This window comes from Phalacrocorax aristotelis, chromosome 2, assembly GCF_949628215.1.
Source record: "Phalacrocorax aristotelis chromosome 2, bGulAri2.1, whole genome shotgun sequence".
Classification (NCBI taxonomy): Eukaryota; Metazoa; Chordata; class Aves; order Suliformes; family Phalacrocoracidae; genus Phalacrocorax; species Phalacrocorax aristotelis.
The window spans coordinates 47,549,959-47,572,695 of record NC_134277.1 but is presented as its reverse complement, the minus strand read 5'-3'; the positions used below and the strand labels follow the sequence as shown (position 1 = coordinate 47,572,695).

Below are 22,737 nucleotides of genomic sequence, written 5' to 3'. Positions count from 1 at the left end.
GAGCTCACTTTTCTGCAAGTACAGTGCATTAGAAGGTGCCTCCTACATTAGAAGGAAGTGTTTTTGTTGACCCTGACAATTCACATCAGAAAACAGACTGCAAATCAGAGTAAATGTAGTAACGTGTACTAGCAATGTGCTTTTCTCCCAACTAGCACAAAATTTCAGACTGATTTCCTTAAAACAAATATAGGCAGAAAGAACAGTTTAAGACATTTTCCTTGAATTATGGGTTTAGGGTTACAAAACAAAAAAGTTAAGGCCTTCAAGAAGTTTCAGATTCTGGCAAGGATGCTGAATTGACAGAATTTTCAGGAAAAAAAACCAACCCAGTATAGACAGCAATACAAAGGACCATCACACTTCAGCTTTCAATAAAAATTTTCTTGCTGTCAGGAGAGAAGCATTACTACCAGCTCTGCATCACGTAAACAAATAAAGGAAACTAATCTGTAATTTAAGAAATCCTACCTAGTAAATATGTGAAACTTGAAGGTTAATAGCAGATGTGAAGTAGATCGGCAGTAAAACATTTGAAACAAACACAGCAAGATCCTCCCTCAAAGCAAACTCTGCTTATTGCATAAGTACTGTGTAAATGGACAATGCAAATCACTTACCTGAGATCTAGAACTCAAAGCATTGAACATATCAAAAAATACAAAACAGGTAAAAGTCATGGTTGTATCTCGAGGCGTTATTACATTGTCTCTTAACTGCCAACAAAAGAAAACGAAATGGCTTTAGCATGCTTTAAACCCTCCACAACTAAACAAAGTTATTACAAGAATTCAAGTTCTACTAGCTAGTAAATGAAAGCAAAAGCAACTCGTCTGCCCCAAGCTGATGTAATAAATATTACACAGCAAAAGCTACACACCTCAATGTGTAACAATTTGTAATTCCACGGTGTGATCAAATCAAGCCTTCTGACAAACATTTATGCAAACGCATGAAATACCAAGAGTTCTATGATGCACTAACGTTCGAACAACATTTTTTTCTACTGGGAAAGAAAGTCAAATGGCTATTTCATAACCATCTGGCTAGAAGATTTGTACAATTACTTTTTATGCGCCAAGGTTTCCCAAGTAGATTTGGGCCCTTGAAAAGTCTGTGTTAAAATAGAAATTGGGGAATAAAACTGTATTCCTCATTTCAACAACTCCTTCAAAAAATCTTACTCTCTGGTCTGCTAGCTGAACAGATTAGTAAATAAGCATGAACAAAAGTTGCAACTAAGTTAATACAAATTCTGAATTCCAACTCTGGTATAAAAGGGACTTCTTTTAAATCAGTTTGTTACTGCTTTAAGTGGTGTACTTTTGTCATACCTCTCTCCAGAAGACGAACAGTGTTCCACACACAATAATTATTGATGAAACCAGTATTTTGACAATGAGGTTTTTGGTCAGAATGCTGTCCTTCACATTTCTTGGAGGCTTCCGAATAACATCTTTATCCACAGGCTCCACCCCAAGACTTACAATTGAAAGAACATCTTAGATTTTTATCTTGATAAAAATAATTCACTGCTTCTAACGTAAGGACTAGATTTTCTGAGTTGAAATAAAGATTTTAATCTTCTCTCTTACAGCCTAAGAATCTTCTCATTCAAGTAAGCACGTGGTATTCTCACTTTCAGAAAACTGAGTTATATGTATTACTAACCGGCAGTATTCTAACACTGCAGTTTGTGAGTCCATAAATACATTATATCAACAGCATCAAAATTATCAGACATTAATTTTAAAGGAAGCTGCAATATTAGTTATGTTCCCTGTTTCTGTTACAGTGATCAACCTAGCTAAAGATTTTACTGCTAGCTCCTTTCCACCTCTCCCTCCACCATCTATCTGCAGTGAAGTGAGTCAGAGGAAGAACCCAGAGGGAAGCCAGAATCCTGCATGCAAGTTTCATGGGCATATCTGTGGATCTTTAGGTATCCATGCTACCCCCATAACTACCATTAAACACTAAAGCAGACCAAAGGGAATGAACATAGAACTATGCTGCAAACATTGTAATTCAAAGAAAAAGTTTACTGTTTCAGAAACATTTCCCTGAAGTTTAACACTTCAGTTTCCTTTAAGAGCAACCATTTTCCTTGCTGAAATAAAAGGACTACAGACCTCTAATGGTCTAAAGTAATTACCTTTGAGCTGGAGGCCCATCCATAATAATATTGATCCATAAGATCTGCATGGCATTGAGAGGATTAGGAAAGTTCATTAATGTAGCCAGTGAGATTAAAGTCAGTGCTGCTATACTCCTGTTGAAAGAACCCATAATTATAACTGTCAGCACGGAACATTTCTGAAGATCCACTGATAACTGCTTTGTAATCAACGCTTCAAGTGTTTAAGAGTAGATACAGATTTTGACAGTGTGAATCATGACTTGATGTAAGCCTAACTTTAAAGGTAGAGCGTGAATTCATTTAGAATACTCATCTTGACGCAGCCCATATTTAAAACAGCGTTGCTTTTATGATAAAAAAACCAGCAAATTTATGTTTTAAAAACCTCCCAAACTTTAAGATACCATTTCAGAGTTATCACTCACCTTCACATAATTAATTTTTTACTGCGGAACTGGGTCCTATACTTTTGTTGTGCCAGAAGTGGAACTTCTAAACAAGGTTTTGAAAAACAAAGTACTTTTACACTTCTGATGTAAACACAACTACTCTGTGCACCCGTCACTAGTTTGACTAATCAGTCAAGGCAAGGTACTACCCAAACTCCCTAACAATACCTACGCCACCCCTCATTATTAGCAAGATGAAAAGGCTAGGCCAGAGGCTGAAAACAGATTAGCTGGTTGCAAGCTTGCTGTTAGAAACCTCTCTAACAAGTATGCGCTAATTGCTTTCAGTGCAAGAATAAGTGGTTTCATAACCAACAAGAAGAGAGCAAGGCTTATAACAACTCCGAATTTAGCACTCTACTAAACCCTATTATGCTCTCCCTACAAAGAGGGACAGAAAAAAAACGGTAACTCATTCATCAAAAAACTAAGGCTACCATTCCTGAGGCCAATAGGCAAGCACACTTTCCCAGGACAGTTATGCTTAGTTATTTTTCAGAAGCAGATTTCTAGTTTCTACTAATCCAGAACACTAGTCAAGATTGGAAGTATATGACACTTCTTACAATTTCTGTGCAAGGTTTAAGAGGCTGGTGTTTTCTGGGTTTTGTTGTGTTGAGGGTTTTTGGTGGGGATTTTTGCTTTTGGGGTTCTTTGGGGGCGTATTTGGCATTTGTGGGGTTTTTGGTGCTTTTTGTGGGTTTTTGTTTTGTTTTGGGTTTTTTTTGTTTGGGTTTGTTTTTTTTTTTTAATTTCTTTAACCTTATTCAACCACTTGGAAATGCCATGAAGGCTTCAAAAAAGTACATGAAAAACATGGTGAAAAGGAAAAAGATGTTCCTGAATCCAGATTCACTAAGATAAACTCACAAAATTTTTTAAACTAAGGCTCAATGAACTCCTGTCGTCTTGTCCTACATGTACACATGATATAGCCAGCATAGGCATCGTTATATGCAAGAAAAGGAAGTCAGCTTCACAGAGCTAAATCATTCCACAAGCCAGTATATGGATTACAGAGAAACTAACCTCCTGTTTCCCTGGTTTCCTCCATTTGATATACTCGCTCTAGTTAAGGAGGGAATGACTAGTAACATCATCTTTAAACAAGGACCCAAAGGTAGCTATGCTGTTTCTCTCCATCCTCTCATTTATTGACTTTTCACATCTTAACAGGAAGAACTATGGCAAAGTTAGAGGGCTTTTTGTTGCACTATTTTCTGATCCTTTAAAAATGAAACAAGCCTCCAAATACAAAATACCAACAATTCAAAAGCATAGCATATCAGCATTCCATGCAACATTTCCATTGTTCACACAATTTATGCAGCATCTGTTTCATGATGCTTTGATTCATTCACAATGTGGTTAGAACTTTCTGATATTGCCAACTTTCCAAACTTACGTGCTCAGCTGGAATCTAACAAAATTTTTTATGTTATTATAAATTCCTTTACCCTCTTCAATTGCAGACCTGCAATTAAAAACAAAGATTACATTGCTAGACAAACGAGACTACTGCCAAAAAAAGCTTAAAACAAACCAAGAAAAGCTATTACTTTAAGCAGCAATACAAATGTCAAGAAACAAATGGAGATGAGGTTCTTATAACTTTGGCGGTCATTGTTTTTCAACTTGACTACGAGATTAATCACAACAGTTATTTTTCCAGCCCCTTAACTTCCAAAATGAAATGTCAGTATTAAATCTCATCCATGTTCCGGATTCACCATCATCCTTGATGAGTCCTTCCGATTCAAGTTAGATAATTAAAAAAAAAAGGCAAACCCACACACTAACAAAAGTATAGAAATATAGCATGACTTTGGAAGACCATGTATTCCTACTGCACCAGAATGAAATATGTATAGACCACCTTCTCAAACTCCAGCATGTGTCGCAAGTTGCCTATCACATTATCACAATTATAGTGACACCTAGTTCAAGTCTACTCTGCTGCAAATAAAACTGATTTCTTTCTTACACCCCTCAATAGCCAAGAAATAATTCATCAGCATTCCTTTTGTAACTTTTAAGACAAAAAGATTAAAGGGATTGGAGGAAGGATGTAAAACTATGGCAGCTCATACTTTTCCCCCCTTAGTGTTCACCACTCTTTTTACTCTCCTGTTGGAGAACTTTCCTGATGAAGCAAGCAAAAGTGGATGAAGCATTCCAGCAAAAACATCAGCAAGCCCAAGTAAAGTACTTACCACAAATGTCCTTCCTATGTACTCTTCTGAATATCTTAAAATGACTCCCTTCTTTCTTGTTTTTGCACAACAGCACATTGCTGTTGGCTGCCTTATTATGGAAACTTTTTAACTCTCAGATCATCCTCTGACATACTGCTACCTAGGTAGATTTTCTTATACTGTGCATCTACATTTCACTTCTTCCCAAGGGTTAAGCGTCATACTTTCAGACAAACTGAAGTGTTCTGAGATTGATGCGTAATTTCAAAACAAAGGCTATGTCACTAGACAGCAGTCCAGCTCTGCCAACAGCCACTACCTTCCAAAGGCAGGTGGATTAAATTCAAAATAAGAGAAGTTTAGCTATGCTCTTTTTGAAGTACACCAAACAAACAAAAAAGCACAAGTAATGAATAGCTGGTTACAGCAAGTTGGTAACTTATTTTCACCTGTGATATTTAAATAGCTTATATTCCTTTCCTTTTCTGAAACACCACCACATTTAAAGGGTTTACACAGCACTGTGTAAAATTTTTAAATCTTGAGAGGAATGCTCTCTCTCATTTTTACATAAGATTTATGCTTCTGAAGTAAGAAATTAAATGAAGATGAATCCTACTGACAGCTAACAGACTCACAATTTCACTTCAGTTATGTTTCCAAATACACTACAAGCATAATTCTACTTGGAGAAGCAGAAATACAGATTAGTTTTTATAGCACATACATGCATAACCTCCTTCCTTACTTACATCTGATCTATGTACAAGAACAAAGTAACAAAAGGTCTGAACACATAAATACATTCTTTCTTCCATTAACATACATAAAGACAGAAATGCTTAGTTGCCCCTTGTACTATTATGTTCCCAGCTCTTTTTTAAGAGGATAATACAGGTAATCACCATAAAGATAATTCTCCTGGCTTACCGGAGAACTCTAACAGCTTCTACACTTACAAGTTCAGTGAACTTCTTTTGGTTTTAACCCAGGCAACATTTCATTAAAACAATATGGCACAAGGCATGTACATAAATGTCACCTACATTATTGTCTGAAAATCATCATCCACGAGGATCATATCCGCTGCCTCTTTACAAACATCTGTTCCGGTTTGTCCCATTGCTACACCAATATCTGCAGCCTTCAGAGCAACAGCATCATTCACTCCATCTCCTGTCATAGCTACTACTGCACCATTATTTTGCAGGGACTATAGAAAAGAAAAGGGAAAAGAGCTTAAATCAGGAACTAAAAAAAAAAATAATTCTATAATATTTTTCTAGATGCAAGGTTGGCATCATCACCCCGCCCCAATCCCCTTTCCCCCCCAATTTCTTGTAATTACACTGTAAAAAAATGCAGCTATTTTAATGAATTTTTATACAGGATTTTAGGTTAAACTTCAGTTCATATATTCAGACAGCCTAAATTGTAAAGCTAGGATATATAAAAAATCTGCCTTTACAAGAAAGTAAAAAGCTCTAGAGAAAGAAAGATGATACTGTATTTACATTACCATTATCACTCTCTTATAATTCCCAGTATATTCCAACTGTCTCAATGCTTGACTTCATTCTCCTTACTGTTGTTTTTCTGATTGCTCCAATTGTTACACTGAGTATACCCCTCTCTGCTACCCTTCTTCTGTCAACTTCTGAATGGAAGCATTACCTCAGACATGGCTTGAAATTCATGCCCTTTTATCCAGTTCTGAGTATCAGAAGTATCAGAAATATGGTTCTTCCAAGTTCCTAGTCAATTCAACTGCAGTGTGACAAAATCTCTATCAACCCTCAGCTCCCTACATAGAAGAAAGCACGACGTTGCCTACCAGCAGCTGCCTATCCCTTGTGGACACTATGCATTTTTCTAGTAATATTTTCAAATAGACTTCACTTTCAAAGCAAGTGCATTTCTGGTTTCATCTTGGCACGCTGTAGCACATTATAATTTCAGTAAAGGCACCACAAACAGTACTCATAGCAACAGTCCAGTATTTGAGCCTCCAGTAAGACGTACCTTTATGATTTTCAATTTATGTCGGGGACTGGCTCTGTAAAATACTGCGATCTGTTAAAAGCACAGTAAAGAAGTAGTGAAAAGTTGAGAAACGTGAAGAATTGCACTAGATTCTATAAAACTAGATGATAGAAAAAATATTATCAAAGGCCAACGGTACTCTTGCTAGCTCTAAAGTTGAAGTACCAGTGAGCTGTGTTTTTAATAGAGTAAAAATCATTAATTCCAGAGAAAACTCCAAGTGTGTTCTGGTAACCAAAGTTAGTGCTACTTATTTCAAAACAGAATATGCAATTTTAAAACCCTCTGAAATTGTGAAGCAACTGAGTTATAATGACTTGCTGCTCGCCTTCCTGACTAAATTCATGCAAGCGATTACCATGCTGACTCTATAAAAAAAATGTCCTTTTCCAATGTCAGCACTAGTGGCAAGCCACTCCGGACATTTCAATTTTACTAGTTTGTGTAGCATATTAGTAACAGATTGAAATTTTAAAGCTAATTAAAAAATATGCCAGCTTTGAATAAATACTTTTTTCAGCATTTTTTTTGTCTCTGCTCTTCTCTGTGAATTGAAATTTGAGCATGCCAAATTTAGCTTTCCATAAACTCCATACTGTTAGCATTCACATCTCTTTTTCCTTTAGACTGTAAACAGATATCAATCTTAATGGTTGATTTTTATTTAAAAATCTTATTAGGAATTATACATACAAAATGAATTTGGTTTCAGGTCAAACATGCACAAAGTAAATTTGTCGCTATTTCAGTTATTTAAGGTGGACAGCCCTTAAGAACAAGCATTACCAAATAAACCAAAAATTACTATTTGCCACACAACTCTTTTTTTCTAAGTTTGTTTTTGTGAGTCACCAAGGAAAGACACAAAGCTGACATGAACATTTTTTGACTGTAAATATTTGGCTTTTGGCTTGCTTACATCAGACTCAAGCAAGCTGCAGTCTAACTTTGCAGTCTTTTGCAAACAGAGCAGCATTTTTATGCATAAATTTTGCAACATAGCCAAGCCTGAACCTCAACTGCATTTGATTATGCCTTCACATTTACAACTTTGACATTGGCCAATAGATTTAGTTATTTAAAACTCAAAAGTAACAAGCAGTAACTTAATAAATAGACCCTTTCAAAATTCTCAACCAGTGACCTCAGATTGATTAAAAGTCATTAAAGATACAGACAGCTCCTCTTATGAATTATGAAAGGATGGACTGTCTGAACATGCAAACTGCGGGATTATACACATGAGCTGAGCTATTCAAAGAAATAAAACGGTCTAACAATAGAAAAAGGCAATGATACTCACTGAGAGTAGCAAAGTGAAAGTTTCAATATAGGCATTGAAAGGTAAAAACAAACTGCATCATTAAAAGAGACAAAAGTAATGAACTCACTGAAAAAATACTGTATGAGCTGAAAGAAATAAGTTTTCATATGGTCATATGTCAAACCAAAAGATACTTGTTTGATCTGGGACAGCTTCCGTATTTCTGTACTAAAAGCCTCTGCTAATTTACTGTATCACCTACTTCTATTAGAACCATGTTGTTTGTATCTCAGAAGTCACATTTTAGCTTTCCACAGAAAAAAAGCACTTCTCAATATAACATATATCCTGTACTGCATTTCAGTAAGTAGTATATCAAAACAAACCTTTGGTGTTATTTGAGAAAGCTGCTGAATATCCAAATCATCTATTTCTTCTCCAGAGATTGCCTGTGAATTTTTGGAATACAATCCTAGTCGACTAGCTGGAAATAAACAATAGAAAAGGTATAATAACAACTTACCCTTTTAAAACATTATGTACCAAATTTTATTTTTCTTTAAACGTGTATTTTCTGCAGCATTTCAGATTTGAAATGCCTAGAGCAGAACATCTTAACACCTTATTGGTTCAGTATGCTGGAGTCAATATCTGAACTTTAGAGTAACAAAACACATATTACAAAGTCTATCCTAATCAGATATTTATTTCCTTGGACTTTTTAGGTCTAAAGGTCTGTACCTCATTGTGTCGGGTGCCATGTAAACACGAGAGCTCAGTCCTCTCTGAAGAAATCACAGTTCAAAAATAACAAAAAAAATGAAAGATGACATGGGGAAGACAAGGATAAAAAAGCCCTCTGCAAAAGTACTGCTAGCTTGTGGGTGTACTTTTTATGTGCACATTCAACTTTTTCTTCATCATTCTGTACATAAAGAATTCATATGCTGGCTTAAGAACCTATACTTTAATGTATTATATTGTAAAACATAAAGTTAAGTAATTGTTTAAATATTTATTAATAGAACTTGAACTTCAAACTGAGTTATATGGACAAAACTGTATTTGAGAGTATTGAAGTGCCATATTGATCCTAAATACTCATTGCTGGCTATTTTCATTTCTCTGTTGCTTTAAGACAGGCATCCAAAGCTGATGGTAGGGAGAGCAGTGTTGGGGTGTAAGAATAAGAATCAGAGTCAAGTGTATCTTATAACAAAATACAGTAAGAAAATATAAATGCTCAAACAGCAAAAGTCATACTTTAACCAAATTCAAAAAACTAGAGGTTAAGCTGAAACCAAAGTATCACCTCAGGCTAGGATTGTTATTTTTAACTTCTTCTAATTCCACCGTGCTATATCCATCACACAGAATTCAAAAACGTTAAAGACTTAATGCCCGCACTTTGTAACAATTAGCTAGGCATTGCCAAAAAGAGAAAACAAGTGAAAAATGAAAGGAAGTGGACTATTCGTACCAATGGCCACTGCAGTCTCCTGTGAATCTCCAGTAATCATTTTTATTGCAACTCCTGATGTTATAAGTGTAGTAACAGCTTCTTTTACACCAGTCCGTGGAGGATCAATTATTCCCACAAGCCCCAAAAAAGTCAGTTGTCCTAACTCAGGACCAGAAGCTAAGGCCAGAACTTTTAGGAGGGGAAAAAAAAAAAAAGAAGAAAAAAAATATTTGAAATTAACATTTACATAAGCATTTAAAACAACTTTTTTTTTTTAAATGAAAGCTAATGGCATACAACTATATGTCTGAATATTGACCAAAGGCCTCAGTGCTGAAACACTGAGTAGCTTTGCTCATCTGAGTATTCCACTTCTTTAAACCTTGGAAGCAATGTCTGTTATCATGAGCATTCAGAACAGCCCACTTACATGTATTCCTTTCTTCCAAAGGATAGTCTTTTTACCAAAACATACATATTCCAGGTTTTAAAGATAACTTTCTTATCTGTTCTCAGATGAAAGCATTTATACTTTCACTATATGGGAAGAGAACAGCACCTAGCTTTGAGGTTTCTCTCTACACACATGGCTGGGTTTTTGGGGGGTTTTGTTGTTGTTGTTTACAACATTTTTATTTTCTGCTTTGTTTTTTTCTTTTTAGAGAGGCAAATTTTATTGAGTACATGCTCAATATCTTCTCGAATGTCTTTTACAGTAGAACTCTTAATTCAAATATATTTAAATGACATAAGAGTTGTAAGACAAAAGCAAATTCATTTTTTTCAAAACACTATCCTGGATGTTTTTTTGTTTGACTGCGGTCTGAAGCAGACACAAAGAATGACTGTCCAAACAAAGCAACCACAAAAAGATACCACTCCTGGCAAATCATTTCAGTTTCTAGTAATGTGCACCTTGGGAATTTCCTGAGCCATACGGTACCCATACCTTCCCATTAAAAAGCTGTGGACGGACTTAACAGCCTAGAGGTCTCTTTACAGAGGCCAAAGAGAGCCAGCCATGTATAATGCTTGCCCACAATCACCTCCTATTGATCATCTTGCGAAAAGTACTCACAGTCATCTTAAAAATCTCTACAACGTGTTAATATAAAATGTTGTAGTCCTAATGGCACCTCCTGACCTGCAGTCAGCTGCGCTAGCCTAACTCACAAAACAAAGGTACAGAACCCAAAGTAATTAAAAAAAAAAAAAATCACAAAACAAAAAAAAACCCCAAACATTCACATTTTTTAAAAAAATTCACAAAATCTATAATGAGATATGGAAGCTATTGGGCAGCAATGTACTGTTCAGTTATGGTCACATGCAAGACATGTCAGGAACCAGCAGTGCCTTTTCTCACCCTTTGCAATTTAATTATTATACAGGCCTTAGGCAACACCACCTGTTTTTCCACTCCCCCATTTAAAAGAAAAGTTAAACCACTCAGTGGCACTCACTGAACAAAAAAATTCCTGCTGTGCTTTTTTTTAAATAAGCAGTGTCATTAAAAAAAATGTTATTTTGAGACCCTGAAGATGTCTTACCTCTAAGTCCTGCAGAGCCCATAGATGTCTTCTCTTGCTGGTATTGCTCTCGCTGTTGCTGAACGAGAGGTAGTGTCTGCCCCTTACAGTTATATGATGTACAGTACCTAATGACTTGTTCATAAGCACCTTTCATAAAGCAAACTTCAGGTTTGTCCTAAAAGGAAAAATTTTTGTCTGCACACGTATACATATACATAAATATACGCATACACAAGTACACATACATGCAAATGTAAAAATGGCGTGTCTGTACTTCTCTAGTCTTCAGAATATAATAGAAATCAAAGTTACAGTTCTAAATCTAAAAATCTGTTCTTTTGTGTATTTCACAATGTTCAAGAGTGGTAATGTCAAAAGAGCCAAGCTATTAATCAATATCCCATTTCAGTAGACATCATACACATTAGACACTGTGGGTCACAAGAGGCCATGGAAAGGACAGAAATGAAACCTACACAGAACATTAGACCTGAAAGACATTTAGTTCATCATCTGACCAGCTGCACAGGTCATTAAACATCACCTGCATCCTTGTCCCATGCCTAACAACTCTATTTTTCAGATAGCTATCTAGCCTTGATAATATCAAGGGACTGAGAATCCACCACCTACCTGGAACACAACTCCAATGGTAAATTAACCAATTCTTTCCCTTCCCCCTTGCCTCAGCTCAATTTCCAGTTACTGATTCTCATCTTTTCTTCCCTGTTGGCTAAAAAGCTCTCTCTTAATACACCTATTTTTGCCCTGTGAAGTATTTATGCACTGTAGTCAAGTTACCTCAGTCTTTCTGACAGGCTTAACTGATAGAGCTCTAAGTTTCTATTCCCACTGTTTTCCTAGCCTTCAAATAATTTATGCTCCCTTTAAAACTGTTACCAATTCTTTCAACAATCTTTTAAAAATGCTGATACCAAAACACAGACACAGTAAATCCTTACATGGATGAAAATCATATAGCAATTCCTGCTCACTACTCTTTACACAGACAAGGCTAATACAACCATATTATCCATATAGATAAAAGCAGTCAAATACTTTTGTTTCCAAAGCAAAGATTTTATTGTGATACTTGAACACTACCAGTAGCCTTTTTTTTTTTTCTTCTTCTCAGAAGTGCTAGGAAATTTTCCATAAATCCAAGATAAGGTCTATTGTTGCACATATTATCTAGAAGGCTCCAGTTATCAGACTGGCAGTGACTATGTCAATATTTGTAACAAAAGCATTCAGATTGGTTTAAATGAAATATGAACGCAAATATGCATGTGGACGCACAAGAAGACAGAAAAAAAGAGGTTAAAGAATGGTGTGTATTGATAATGTGGGACACTGTTGACATCAATAAAATCTGTCAACACTGGGGAATGTGCTGTCTGCTTGAAAACCAGAAGACCTGGGCTTTCAGGCAAAAGAATTTTTAACTATTGAACATCAATGCATCTCCTTACTCTTCATTCATTATGTAACTACATAGCCCTGAAGCGGCAGCAGATTGGCAGAATTGCTTTAGATGTTTGAGGGGGGAGGAAGAGGAGGAAAGATCAGCCAGGTATACATTCGAAGTCTCAGATATCACAATACTTAAAATTATTTCCCAGTATGTCTTTTATGGCAAGAATTTCTTGTGATTCTTAATCTCATCTCCACTTCAGAGTTTGAAACTAAAACTGTGACTGTTACCAAAACATATTCCCAGGACTGTGCACTACCAGCCTGCTGTAACCTCTGAAGTGAAAAACGAGGATATTAAACAAGGTACATAACCATTCTACAGAGCTAGTGCACAAGGGAACAGAGTTTACCTGCTGTGTTCTGTGAACACATTTAACAGCCATCCATTTTTGTTCTGAGCTGAAGGGATACTCAGCCTTCCTTATGTAGTCCTCCTGGAGCCCATCTAAACCCATCTGTATAAAACAGAAGTACCACCATAATGTCAGGACCTTTTCTTTTCAAACAGCTATGCAATTTGTTAACTTGTTGAGACATCTTAGTTAACAATCATTACTTCAAAAACCAGTTTAATCTCCAAAGTTGCTTTTGAGAACACTGTTCCAGTTTAGATAAACTAGTGCTGAAAGAACCTAGAGGCTTCTTTCAGGCTTCAGCATAAGTCAGATCATTTAACATGGTTATACTATCTTTGACCCAAAGATCTTGAAATACTTTGTAGATTATGACCATCCACAAACACAAGTCTTGCAATGGCTAGCAATGTAGCTCTTGATTTGACAAACATGTCTAAAGCCCCAATGTATTTTTAATTTTTTTTAATATCTTCTATGTACTTTCTCTGCTAGGAGGGCCCACAAAATTATAACACAAGACTGTGGCAAAGTCTGGAGAAGGCAAGTCACTGATTTTGAGTCTGTGTGTTCCAACCTGAAATGACTTGTTTTTCATCTGAAACTAACCATGAAGACTCCAGACAAAATCTATATCATTCGGAATGCCGTTCTCTCCCCAACCCTGATGCAACTCACAGCATTCCATGCTCTACCCTTAACCAAGTCCAGGAGAAAGTGCTGATTAAAAAAGATGCAGAAGCAGCAGCCTGCCTTAAGCCATTCTCAGTACTTAGAGCTTCACAACTCCTTCACTACCTCCCTTTTCAGCAACAGCTGTGAAAGATTCCTGTTCTCACTTTCTATGGGCTCTTGCCAAAATAACGTCACACACTGCTCCTTTCCAGTCAAAGACTGGGGACTTGGAATAAGTCTCAGCAGGAAAAGATAGATACATCTCGGGCCTCAGTTACACAGGGAGAGAAAGACTAATGCACTCATCTTTCAAGGTTTTTATCAATTTATTTCCCATAGTAGAAAAAAAATCAAGTGCTAAGATGCCTTGCCACATTTCTCAGTAGCTGTAATGGGTGTGTCACAGCATTACAAAAACACCAAAAACATTTAACTACAACGTCCACAATTCAGACTACCTCACTTAAAGGGCACTATAAATGCTGCAGTCACCAATACATCAGTTACCAACTTCTTACTGCTTCTGATGAGAACTGGGAAAGAGACAGCACAATCAATATTCAACAGGTAAATTAGCTTGTGGCACATAAAATGACAGTCCTAGGTGCAAGAAGATGAAAATAAAGATTCTACTTCAGTTCTAAATAACTCTCTCATCTTTCAGATTGCCCAAAGACTTCCAATAGACAAGAAACATAGGGGATGAGCAACAATACAAATGATGAGCAATACAAACCCAGGAGCCCCAGAGCAGAGGAAAATTAGGAAAAAAAATAAAAAACACTATTTCTACACGCTTCCCACCTGCCATGAATCCACAAAGCACCATCAAGTACACACCTTCATAGCAAGCGCAATTAAAGCTCCTTCTGTTGGCTTCCCCATTAACGTGTTGTTTCTGATCAAAGCATCATTGCACACACAACCAGCCTGAGAGATGAGGAAGGAAAACGGAGAAAACAGAACACAAAGTCAATGCCATAAAAAAGCTCTTATGCTATGTCATCAATTAAAACTCACCTCCCTGTGCCAACATCTTACCTCAACAATTTTGCTAATGGATGGGTTGTTATAACCATGAATAACTTCACCATCAAGCATCACTTCTCCAAACCTGTTATAACCTACTCCAGTAACCTGCAAGACAAACAGCCAAAGGTAGTATGCAATGTAATGTTCACTGGGTTTATGAACCATTTTGAGCTCAGCTTTTTACTATAAACTACAGAAAATTTTTAAAAAGCCATTCATAATGACTGATTTTACCCAGCATGGATGGATTCTCCTACTCAGCTTCTAATGTGGCAGGTGCTAGATTAAGGCATAAAAATTCTGAGGGCGAGTTCTTCAACAAAATATATTAGAGACTGATTTTTTTTAAAAAGTAGCAATTTTATTCCTTAGCATACATAAATGCAGTGTATGTTGTTGCCTTGCAGTATTAGGCCTGCTTTCTTCTTTTCTTCTTTCTTTTGCTTTCTAATTTTTTCCTCCTATTTGCCTTTATCCTGGTTAATAATGCATAACCCCGGCAGGGGAATGGAAGTGCAGAGCAGAGTCCTACTTTGATCCAGTAAGAAGAATGAAGGAAAAAATAAAAGTCATAGTTGAACAGCCTATCAGCTGAGACCTCAGAGAGGTGTTAAAAACAGTAAAATTGTATTTTTGGTGCATAAAAGCCAGGCATCCCACTAGGATCCTAAAAGCCTTCATGTCTACAGCATTAACAGCTAATATATTATATAGCCATTTCAAGTTCTCTTGCAATTAGGAAAAAGGAGCTGATTTGACCCAGATGTAAACAAGTTGTGCTAGTAAAAAAAGCAATTACAGTATTCCTATAGAATTCTAAGGATAGAAAAATAAAAGCCAGTATATATAAGCCAACATAGGTAAATAACAGGAAATAATATGAAAAAAAATCCAGTATTTATGCTTACAAAAGTCAGTGACAAGACCCTCTGTTAACTGTAATGTGAAAAAACCCTGACTGAGAAGAGTTTGAGAGTTTTATTGTGTCCTACAGCCATCAAGAGATTTAAGAACTTAATTATACAAAAAATTTGTCTGTAACCAGAGACAGCTTGGATAACTGCAATAGAGGACTCAAAAGCTACAATACTAAGTGAACTGAAGAACAGAATTAAGTGGGTGTTGAGGAACAGAAATTTGGTGCAACAAAGTTACACTTTAACGGATGCTTTACCTGCAGTACACTCAAGCATGTTTCAGCTGGTACACACAATAAAGTAAAAAGGAAAATTGAAGTCCGACAGACCCTCACTACATACCTCAGCATGCTGCCCATCTGAAGTAAAAATATGAGTAACAGTCATTTCATTCTTTGTGAGAGTTCCAGTTTTATCTGAACAAATTACATTGCAACAACCTGAAATAAGCAATTAACATTTATAAGACAATGCTTCTTTAGAACATTGTGAGTCACTAAAAAGTATTCAAGACAAGCAAATTTCTAGAAATACTGCAGCTGTCTTCGTAAAAAACAAAATGAGATTTAACAAAGACAGCTGATTTTTAACTATTAATGAACAGCTGTGCAAGGTTCTTCGCAAGTTTGCCCAATAAATAAAACACCCTAGTTAGAAGCCCAAATTCACTACTGCTCTGAAATGCTTCCATTCACTACCTCTCCATCATTTCATTCTGCTGTATCTCAAACTACGTCTCTAAAATCTCAGCTGTGATTCCTGGTGAGGAGGAAAGCTAAGAGCCTGCTTATAGCACTCATTCTTCTTTACTAAAAAGTGCAACATCTAACACTAGCCACAACACTTGCATCACACAAAAGCGTGACTTATACTACTAAACCTGCAAATTTTAGTAAGAATGAAAAGATTACAGAAATGTTAGATTTGGATATGCCTTTTTAAATGAGGAAAAGAGCATTTTGAAACAGTGTTGCAGTATCTTGACATTTTTGGACACTATAGCAAGAATTGCAAAGGCAAGAAAAAACCTTGCACCACTAATGAAACTCTTGCCAGCAGCATTAGAAAAAAATATTTCCGATCTTCAAATGCAAAAGAAATTCAAATGCAGCAGAATTATTTAACTTAGTATTTCTATTTCTATTTCTTTTCCATGTCCTGTGCTTCACATGTTTCATGACTGAAACTACGTACAGAATGTTTTTAAGATGTAATGGTTTTAAATTATTTTAAGTTTTAATATGAGCAGCATAACATCCTGCAGGTGCATTACTATGAAAGCTTTTTCTAGTATTCAAACTTGGATTTGTTTCCAACTGCCAATATCATCCCTAAATTTACACCAAAAATTTAGTTTAGAAAACATTTTACAAGACTTATTTAACACGAACATCTTCAAGAAAGTATAAAAAGAGTACCCTGTACATCCGATCACTCACACAGTTTAAAGTGCTGCTAGTGCAATACTGACAGACTATTTCAGTTAAATTAAAAAAAAAAAGTAGTTGGTGGGCCCTCAAAAACATATACCTGAATTCTGTGAAAATGCATTTAGTTTAGGAGTGTTTTAAAGATACCACCACTTTGCTAGCAAAATAAGAATACCTGCTTCATTTTAACTACTAGTCATTAATATTTGTGTTGATTTCCTAACATTCTGGTCATACCTAAAGTTTCAACAATAGGCAGTTTTTTTACAATAGCCCGTTTCTTCACCATTCTCATCACACCAAGGGCCAGTGTCACTGTAACCACAATTGGGAGTCCTTCAGGGATTGCAGCTACAGCCAAACTGTAATGAAAGTAAATATACAAGTCTTGCCTTAGAATATCATACATGAATACATAGTAATGATGCATTTACACTTCAGAACACTGCTTCTGTAGCTGTGTTCACTGAGGTTAAAAGTGAAAGAAAGCAGAGCCATGTGATTCTAGTTGTATACCATTCATTGTAAGATACACACTGAACACAGTAACAAAATGCAATAACTTCAACATTTCTATTCATTAGTTATGCAAAAGTATGAAGAAAAAGGGGGGGGGGGGCAATCAAATGTACATCTGTTTTGCCTACACAAAACACTAATTAGGACTGTGCAAAGCAGCCCAGATTGTGAAGAATATGTGTAGTCAGCACTAAACAGAAGTGGGAAATGCCACCACTTCAAGTGACCGCTGTTCCACAAGCTGTTACTTCCAGATCATGACATGGCAGCAAGTGAAGTGCTGGAACAGCATGGAAGGTCTTGTTTTGTTTTTTTTTAAAAAAAAAAAAAAAAAACCACACCACCACCCAAACCCCAGACCAAACAAATAAAAACAAATAACAGTGTAAACAAGATCACAATAACTCATTACACAATGCTCACAGATGCACATCCTGGTGTTATTTTTCCCTCTCCTCCCCAAAAGGGTAAATCTCCAGAGCCTGATCCTGTCACTTAAAGAAACACTTCTGCCTTACGCACTGTCCACATAATTCGCAACTCAGCAACTTTTCTAGCAGTACAGTTAGATCCTCTAAATTCAGTGTTATTCTCAGCAGACAACAGCCTGGAATTAAGTTTCCAGAGTATGTTAGAAAATGAGCTAATGAACTATGTGACACAAGGCTTGCAGCAACTTAGTTTTGTCTGATGCCAGTTATAAAATTATGTTTTCTTTATTTACTCAGTGACAGAAATTAAAACTGTACAGTGCTTATCATGTTTGCAGATGTTCCATAAGACACTCAAATCACCATACAAATGCACAGTTTAAGAAACTGACACGAACACACCCTATCATCAAAAATGTGCATGAATTTGCTCTTCTACAGCACAAAGTCTTTTTTCATTTCAAATTACTTATGTGAATTTAAAAAGAGTCTGTGTGCAAGTGTACTATAATACACATCACTAGTTTTCAGACACTTCCTGTAAGGCATGATCTACACTATTTAAGAACAAAAATCTTACCTCACACCAATTGTGAACATATCAAGTATATGCTTTCCTTGCAACCAGCCAACCAGCATAATAACTCCTGTAAAGAAAATAAAACCAACATGTACTATAGCCTCATGGGGAAAAGAATAAGAACTCAAATAGCCAAAACCAAGCTTATCATCGTGCTACCCATAAAAATTTATTATTTCTTCTACTGTCAAAACATGATTCCATTACTATGGCAAAGGTGAAGAAAGCCTCTGCCAATCAAGCTGCCCAGTCACACCAGCAGCGAGGTACTCACTCACGCACACCTTGAATAAGACTATAAAGCACACTGCAATTTAAAATGAAGCATTTAGAGGGCAAAGACTAAGTCAGAAAAGTACGTTTGCAGGAAAAAGCAAGGAAACACCCTTATGATGAAAGTTACATTGCATTAGTAATCTTCAGATGATTAGTCACATGAACTCAAGGCAACCAATAAAACGAGGAGTCAAAATATTTAAGGGTAGATCAAGCCCCATTTCCCCAAGCCTACATGTTAGTTTCAGTTACATAAATAATTTCTAATTCTATTACATAAATTCTCTTACCTATTATAACAAAGGAATACAAGGAAAGCTGTTTTCCCAAGAGATCCATGCTCTTCTGCAGAGGTGTCTTTGGAGCCTTGATGAACAGTAAACATGAAGCAGTTAACAAGCACAGGTTAAAAAGTGTGAACTATATCACATATTACTTCAGATGTGCAAACTTTAAGACACTATCAGTGAGTAAGACACAGTTATACCCTATGCTTCCAGACGTTTACTTTGTGAAACAGACTACTTTTCCATTCTTGTGTAGAATTCAAGAAGATTGAAGAACCCTTCAATTAAATGAAAAAATTCATTTAAAATATTATTTAGGAGCTTTGTAATGCCTACAGAAAATCTAATACAAAAGGTCGTATCAAAGATTTTCTAAAATAAATAAATAAACAAACGAACAAACGATACTGAGTAAAAGCCACTGCACTTCTACCAAGACCAAAACGATCTTGACAACAAGAATAAAACTGACTTTTCAAGACAGAGGCATTAGAGAACTGGAAAACCAATTGTATCTCAAAAGGAATTTGTTGAATTTTCTGCAGATGATTAATTTAGCCAAACAGAAAATCATGGAAATATTTAGACAATGTAGTGCCAAAAAAAAGGTATAGAAAGGAGGAGGGGACATGAAGCAAAAATTCTAATTTAAAAAAAATCAAAACTAGAAAACCAGGAAAGTGGATTTTTACATTGGATGCCGGTAAGTCTGGGGTTTTGAACAGTACTATATGGTGGACTACAGTATAGAAAGCATGGCAAAAAAAGGAAGACAGGGTCCTTGTAAAATCACCTTTGTTCAACAAGTTATGAAAAAGGCACATACACTCTATATGAGAAAGCTAGTATCAAGTTTGATGCACTCTTACCTTCAACATTTACTTTCAAAATGAGATTACTGTAGTATAAACATAAAAAATAACCCTACAATACTCTGATCATATTTTCCTCACATGTGGATTAAAATGAATTCCACTTTGGTGACTGGACAGCAGTATTTCCTTGAAAGGTGTAGTAAGGCACTGCAGCTAACAACATGGTCTGTGATACACTCCTGGCTGATGCATTTAATGCCCTTAGTTGCTCTGATTTGGCATATTTCAGAACTGTATATATCTGGAAGAGAAGTCCTGCCTGTACTATGCCTGGTTATGTCCTCACAGCTGGAGACAGACTGTCTTATTCTGATCCTACATTGATCAGGCAGCCAGAGAAGATGCTAGAAGACCCTAGACACACAAAGCACTCAAGTCTGATTTCCCATGTGAATCAGTGTACCACAGTAAAGAAAAAAATCACTCTGGGACTTTGGTATACAGGAGTCAAACGGAGTTTATAAAAGGTTAAAGTGGAGATCATGAAGCAGGAGGAGACATACACATAACCCTGCAGTATACTGCTAATCAAATGAAACGTAGTCCTGTGCACACACCACACAAATCTGTCATACAAATCCCTTTTGCACAAACATAGTTCCACTTGGAAAAAACAACACTTCAACAAATTGCAATGATATTCGTTCCATTGACCAGGTTCAGAATTTTATTTTCACAGTTAATATTTTTAGGTCAGCTATGGATATTTTGTTGCACTGAATTCAATTACTACTTTCATGTTCAAGAGCTAAGATTTGTTTCACTAGAGGAAAGAAAAATATTAAAAGCAATGTAATTAAGTTTAGCTAAGTTCCTATGGAAAAAAAAAAATCAAAGTTTTAATGAATGAAATATACACCTACAAAATATATGTCTTTACTTCTAAATATTCACTCTTACCTCTTCTGCTTGCATCATTTTGAAAACCTCCCCAAATTCAGAGTTTTCTCCTGTTCCAATAACTATCCCCTAAAAAAAAAAAAAATCACTGAAATAAAACCAATTCAAATCTGAAGTTTGATTTTTATGTTAGGGGTTGCTCTTTTCAGCTTTGACTCAAATAGTGGGCAAATGTCATCAGGCCTGCTATGATTCAGTGAGCTTTGTTTATAAAATTAATTCTTGGCACAAGTAGGATATATTTTTGCGAAAAACCTTTTCCCCTCTGTGAAACAAACTGCCATTCTGTGCACTGCTGGAGTATTTAGTAACTACCTGTAACAAAACTGAAACAGGGTAACACCTATCTAACACTAGCCAAAACTGTATTTTCAGTTACAGATTTTCAAACACGATTGTAGTTCTAGAAGCACATTACCACATCCTAGACAGAAGAGTTTCACATCATCTGTTCCCTGTATATTTGAGCCTTCCTGGCCCTAGATTAGTTTTCTTTTTAAACTGGTGTCTGAAAAAGCACCAATGAGAAAAACTATGCAGTGCATCATCACAGTAAAGTCTACAATTTTTCCAGTAAAAATTTCTATTTTCATTCCATTTCTATTTGTTTGGAAAACTCAAAATATATGTAGTCATTAAAGTACATTTCTCAATTGACAGATGAACTTTAAAAGTAAAACTGCCTTCAAAGAGTTGAAACATGGAACATATTCTTCCCTATCAATAACAATTTTACCTTTGCTTTTCCACATCTGACCAATGTTCCCATGAAAGCAATATTGCTCCTAGAAGTGAGGTCTCCATTGGTTGCTGCTGGCTGAGGACCTGTAGATTTAGAGCAAGGAGCTGTCTCACCCGTGAGACTGGATTCATCAATAGAAAGGTCCACAGCCTTTGAAAACAAAATACAGACTAGGTAAAAAAGCATGCCAGTCTCTTCTAAGTAGCTGGAAGTTTTAATAGAAATTTCCCAATTTTGACCATTAAAAATACATACAATTTCTTCATATGGTAAGAAGCAATGTCAATATCAACCACATTTTAGGGATCAACAAAGCAACAAGCACTCCTAGAGAATATTGCAGCAATGCAACAAGCTCTCACTTTGAAGAGTCGAAGTATACTCATAATTTTACGGTCATGATTGTTTTCCTATAAAACATTCAAGAGGTTGCAACTATGATGCATTCGGTCACCAAACAAAATAATTAACTGGGAATGCAAGTGCACATACATATTAACCTCCCAACTCTTCCTCTACCGACTTCCTCCTATCATGGTCCATTAAGAACTCACTAAGAAAAAAACATATTTCATACTGTGCAAACAAAACCACTAAGTCTCTATAGGGAAAATGTTATTCAGGCAACAGTCAAGTAGACTAGAGGAACAGAAGCTGCCTTTTTTTGGTTTAGGTTTTACTTTTGCGGTTTTCTGGTAGTACGTGGGGGTAGTTAGAGAAGGAAGAGGTAAAAATGAATTATTCTGTATTAGTCAGCTGACAGATGTAGAAAATAAAATTTGTTCTACAAATATAAACTAAAACAAAAACAACTTATCAGAATAAGAATGGAAGAGAAATCTCTTTCCTCAACTGACAAATTCTTACATGTGAATCTATTGACTTAGATGAGTCTTGAACAGAGTCAAAGCCTGAATCATTAAATTCTGTTCACAAAATTTAAGTAAAATAGTTTTGCATTTTTAAAACGTATAAAGCCACTATTGGTGACCATACCACTAAATTTCAAGATAATCTTATCAAGAAAAACAGTGTCAAAGGATGCATAATATAGCTCAACTGCCAAAATGTTTTGAAAGGATATCACTTAAAAAGAGTAAATAAGAATCAGTTTCAATGCACTCGGCGGCACCACCACAGTATAGCTGATAGCTCCAAG

At 36.0% G+C, this 22,737-nt stretch overlaps 1 protein-coding gene across 6 annotated transcripts in view; it reads right to left on the bottom strand.

Moving 5' to 3' along the window:
• Nucleotides 1-22,737, bottom strand: part of ATP2C1 (ATPase secretory pathway Ca2+ transporting 1) — a 69,804-nt gene that overhangs the window by 2,065 nt on the left and 45,002 nt on the right. For all 6 annotated transcript variants that reach the window (XM_075083374.1, XM_075083373.1, XM_075083379.1 and 3 more), the window contains 18 exons: nt 21,573-21,728; nt 20,837-20,905; nt 19,065-19,140; nt 18,499-18,565; nt 17,206-17,330; nt 15,881-15,978; nt 14,631-14,726; nt 14,430-14,519; nt 12,912-13,016; nt 11,104-11,260; nt 9,572-9,742; nt 8,478-8,575; nt 6,807-6,857; nt 5,831-5,997; nt 3,995-4,063; nt 2,156-2,272; nt 1,335-1,482; nt 621-716 (listed from right to left, as the gene is read on the bottom strand). In XM_075083374.1, coding sequence (XP_074939475.1) covers nt 621-716; nt 1,335-1,482; nt 2,156-2,272; nt 3,995-4,063; nt 5,831-5,997; nt 6,807-6,857; nt 8,478-8,575; nt 9,572-9,742; nt 11,104-11,260; nt 12,912-13,016; nt 14,430-14,519; nt 14,631-14,726; nt 15,881-15,978; nt 17,206-17,330; nt 18,499-18,565; nt 19,065-19,140; nt 20,837-20,905; nt 21,573-21,728 — 1,956 coding nt within the window. The remainder of the gene's footprint in view (nt 1-620; nt 717-1,334; nt 1,483-2,155; nt 2,273-3,994; nt 4,064-5,830; nt 5,998-6,806; nt 6,858-8,477; nt 8,576-9,571; nt 9,743-11,103; nt 11,261-12,911; nt 13,017-14,429; nt 14,520-14,630; nt 14,727-15,880; nt 15,979-17,205; nt 17,331-18,498; nt 18,566-19,064; nt 19,141-20,836; nt 20,906-21,572; nt 21,729-22,737) is intronic.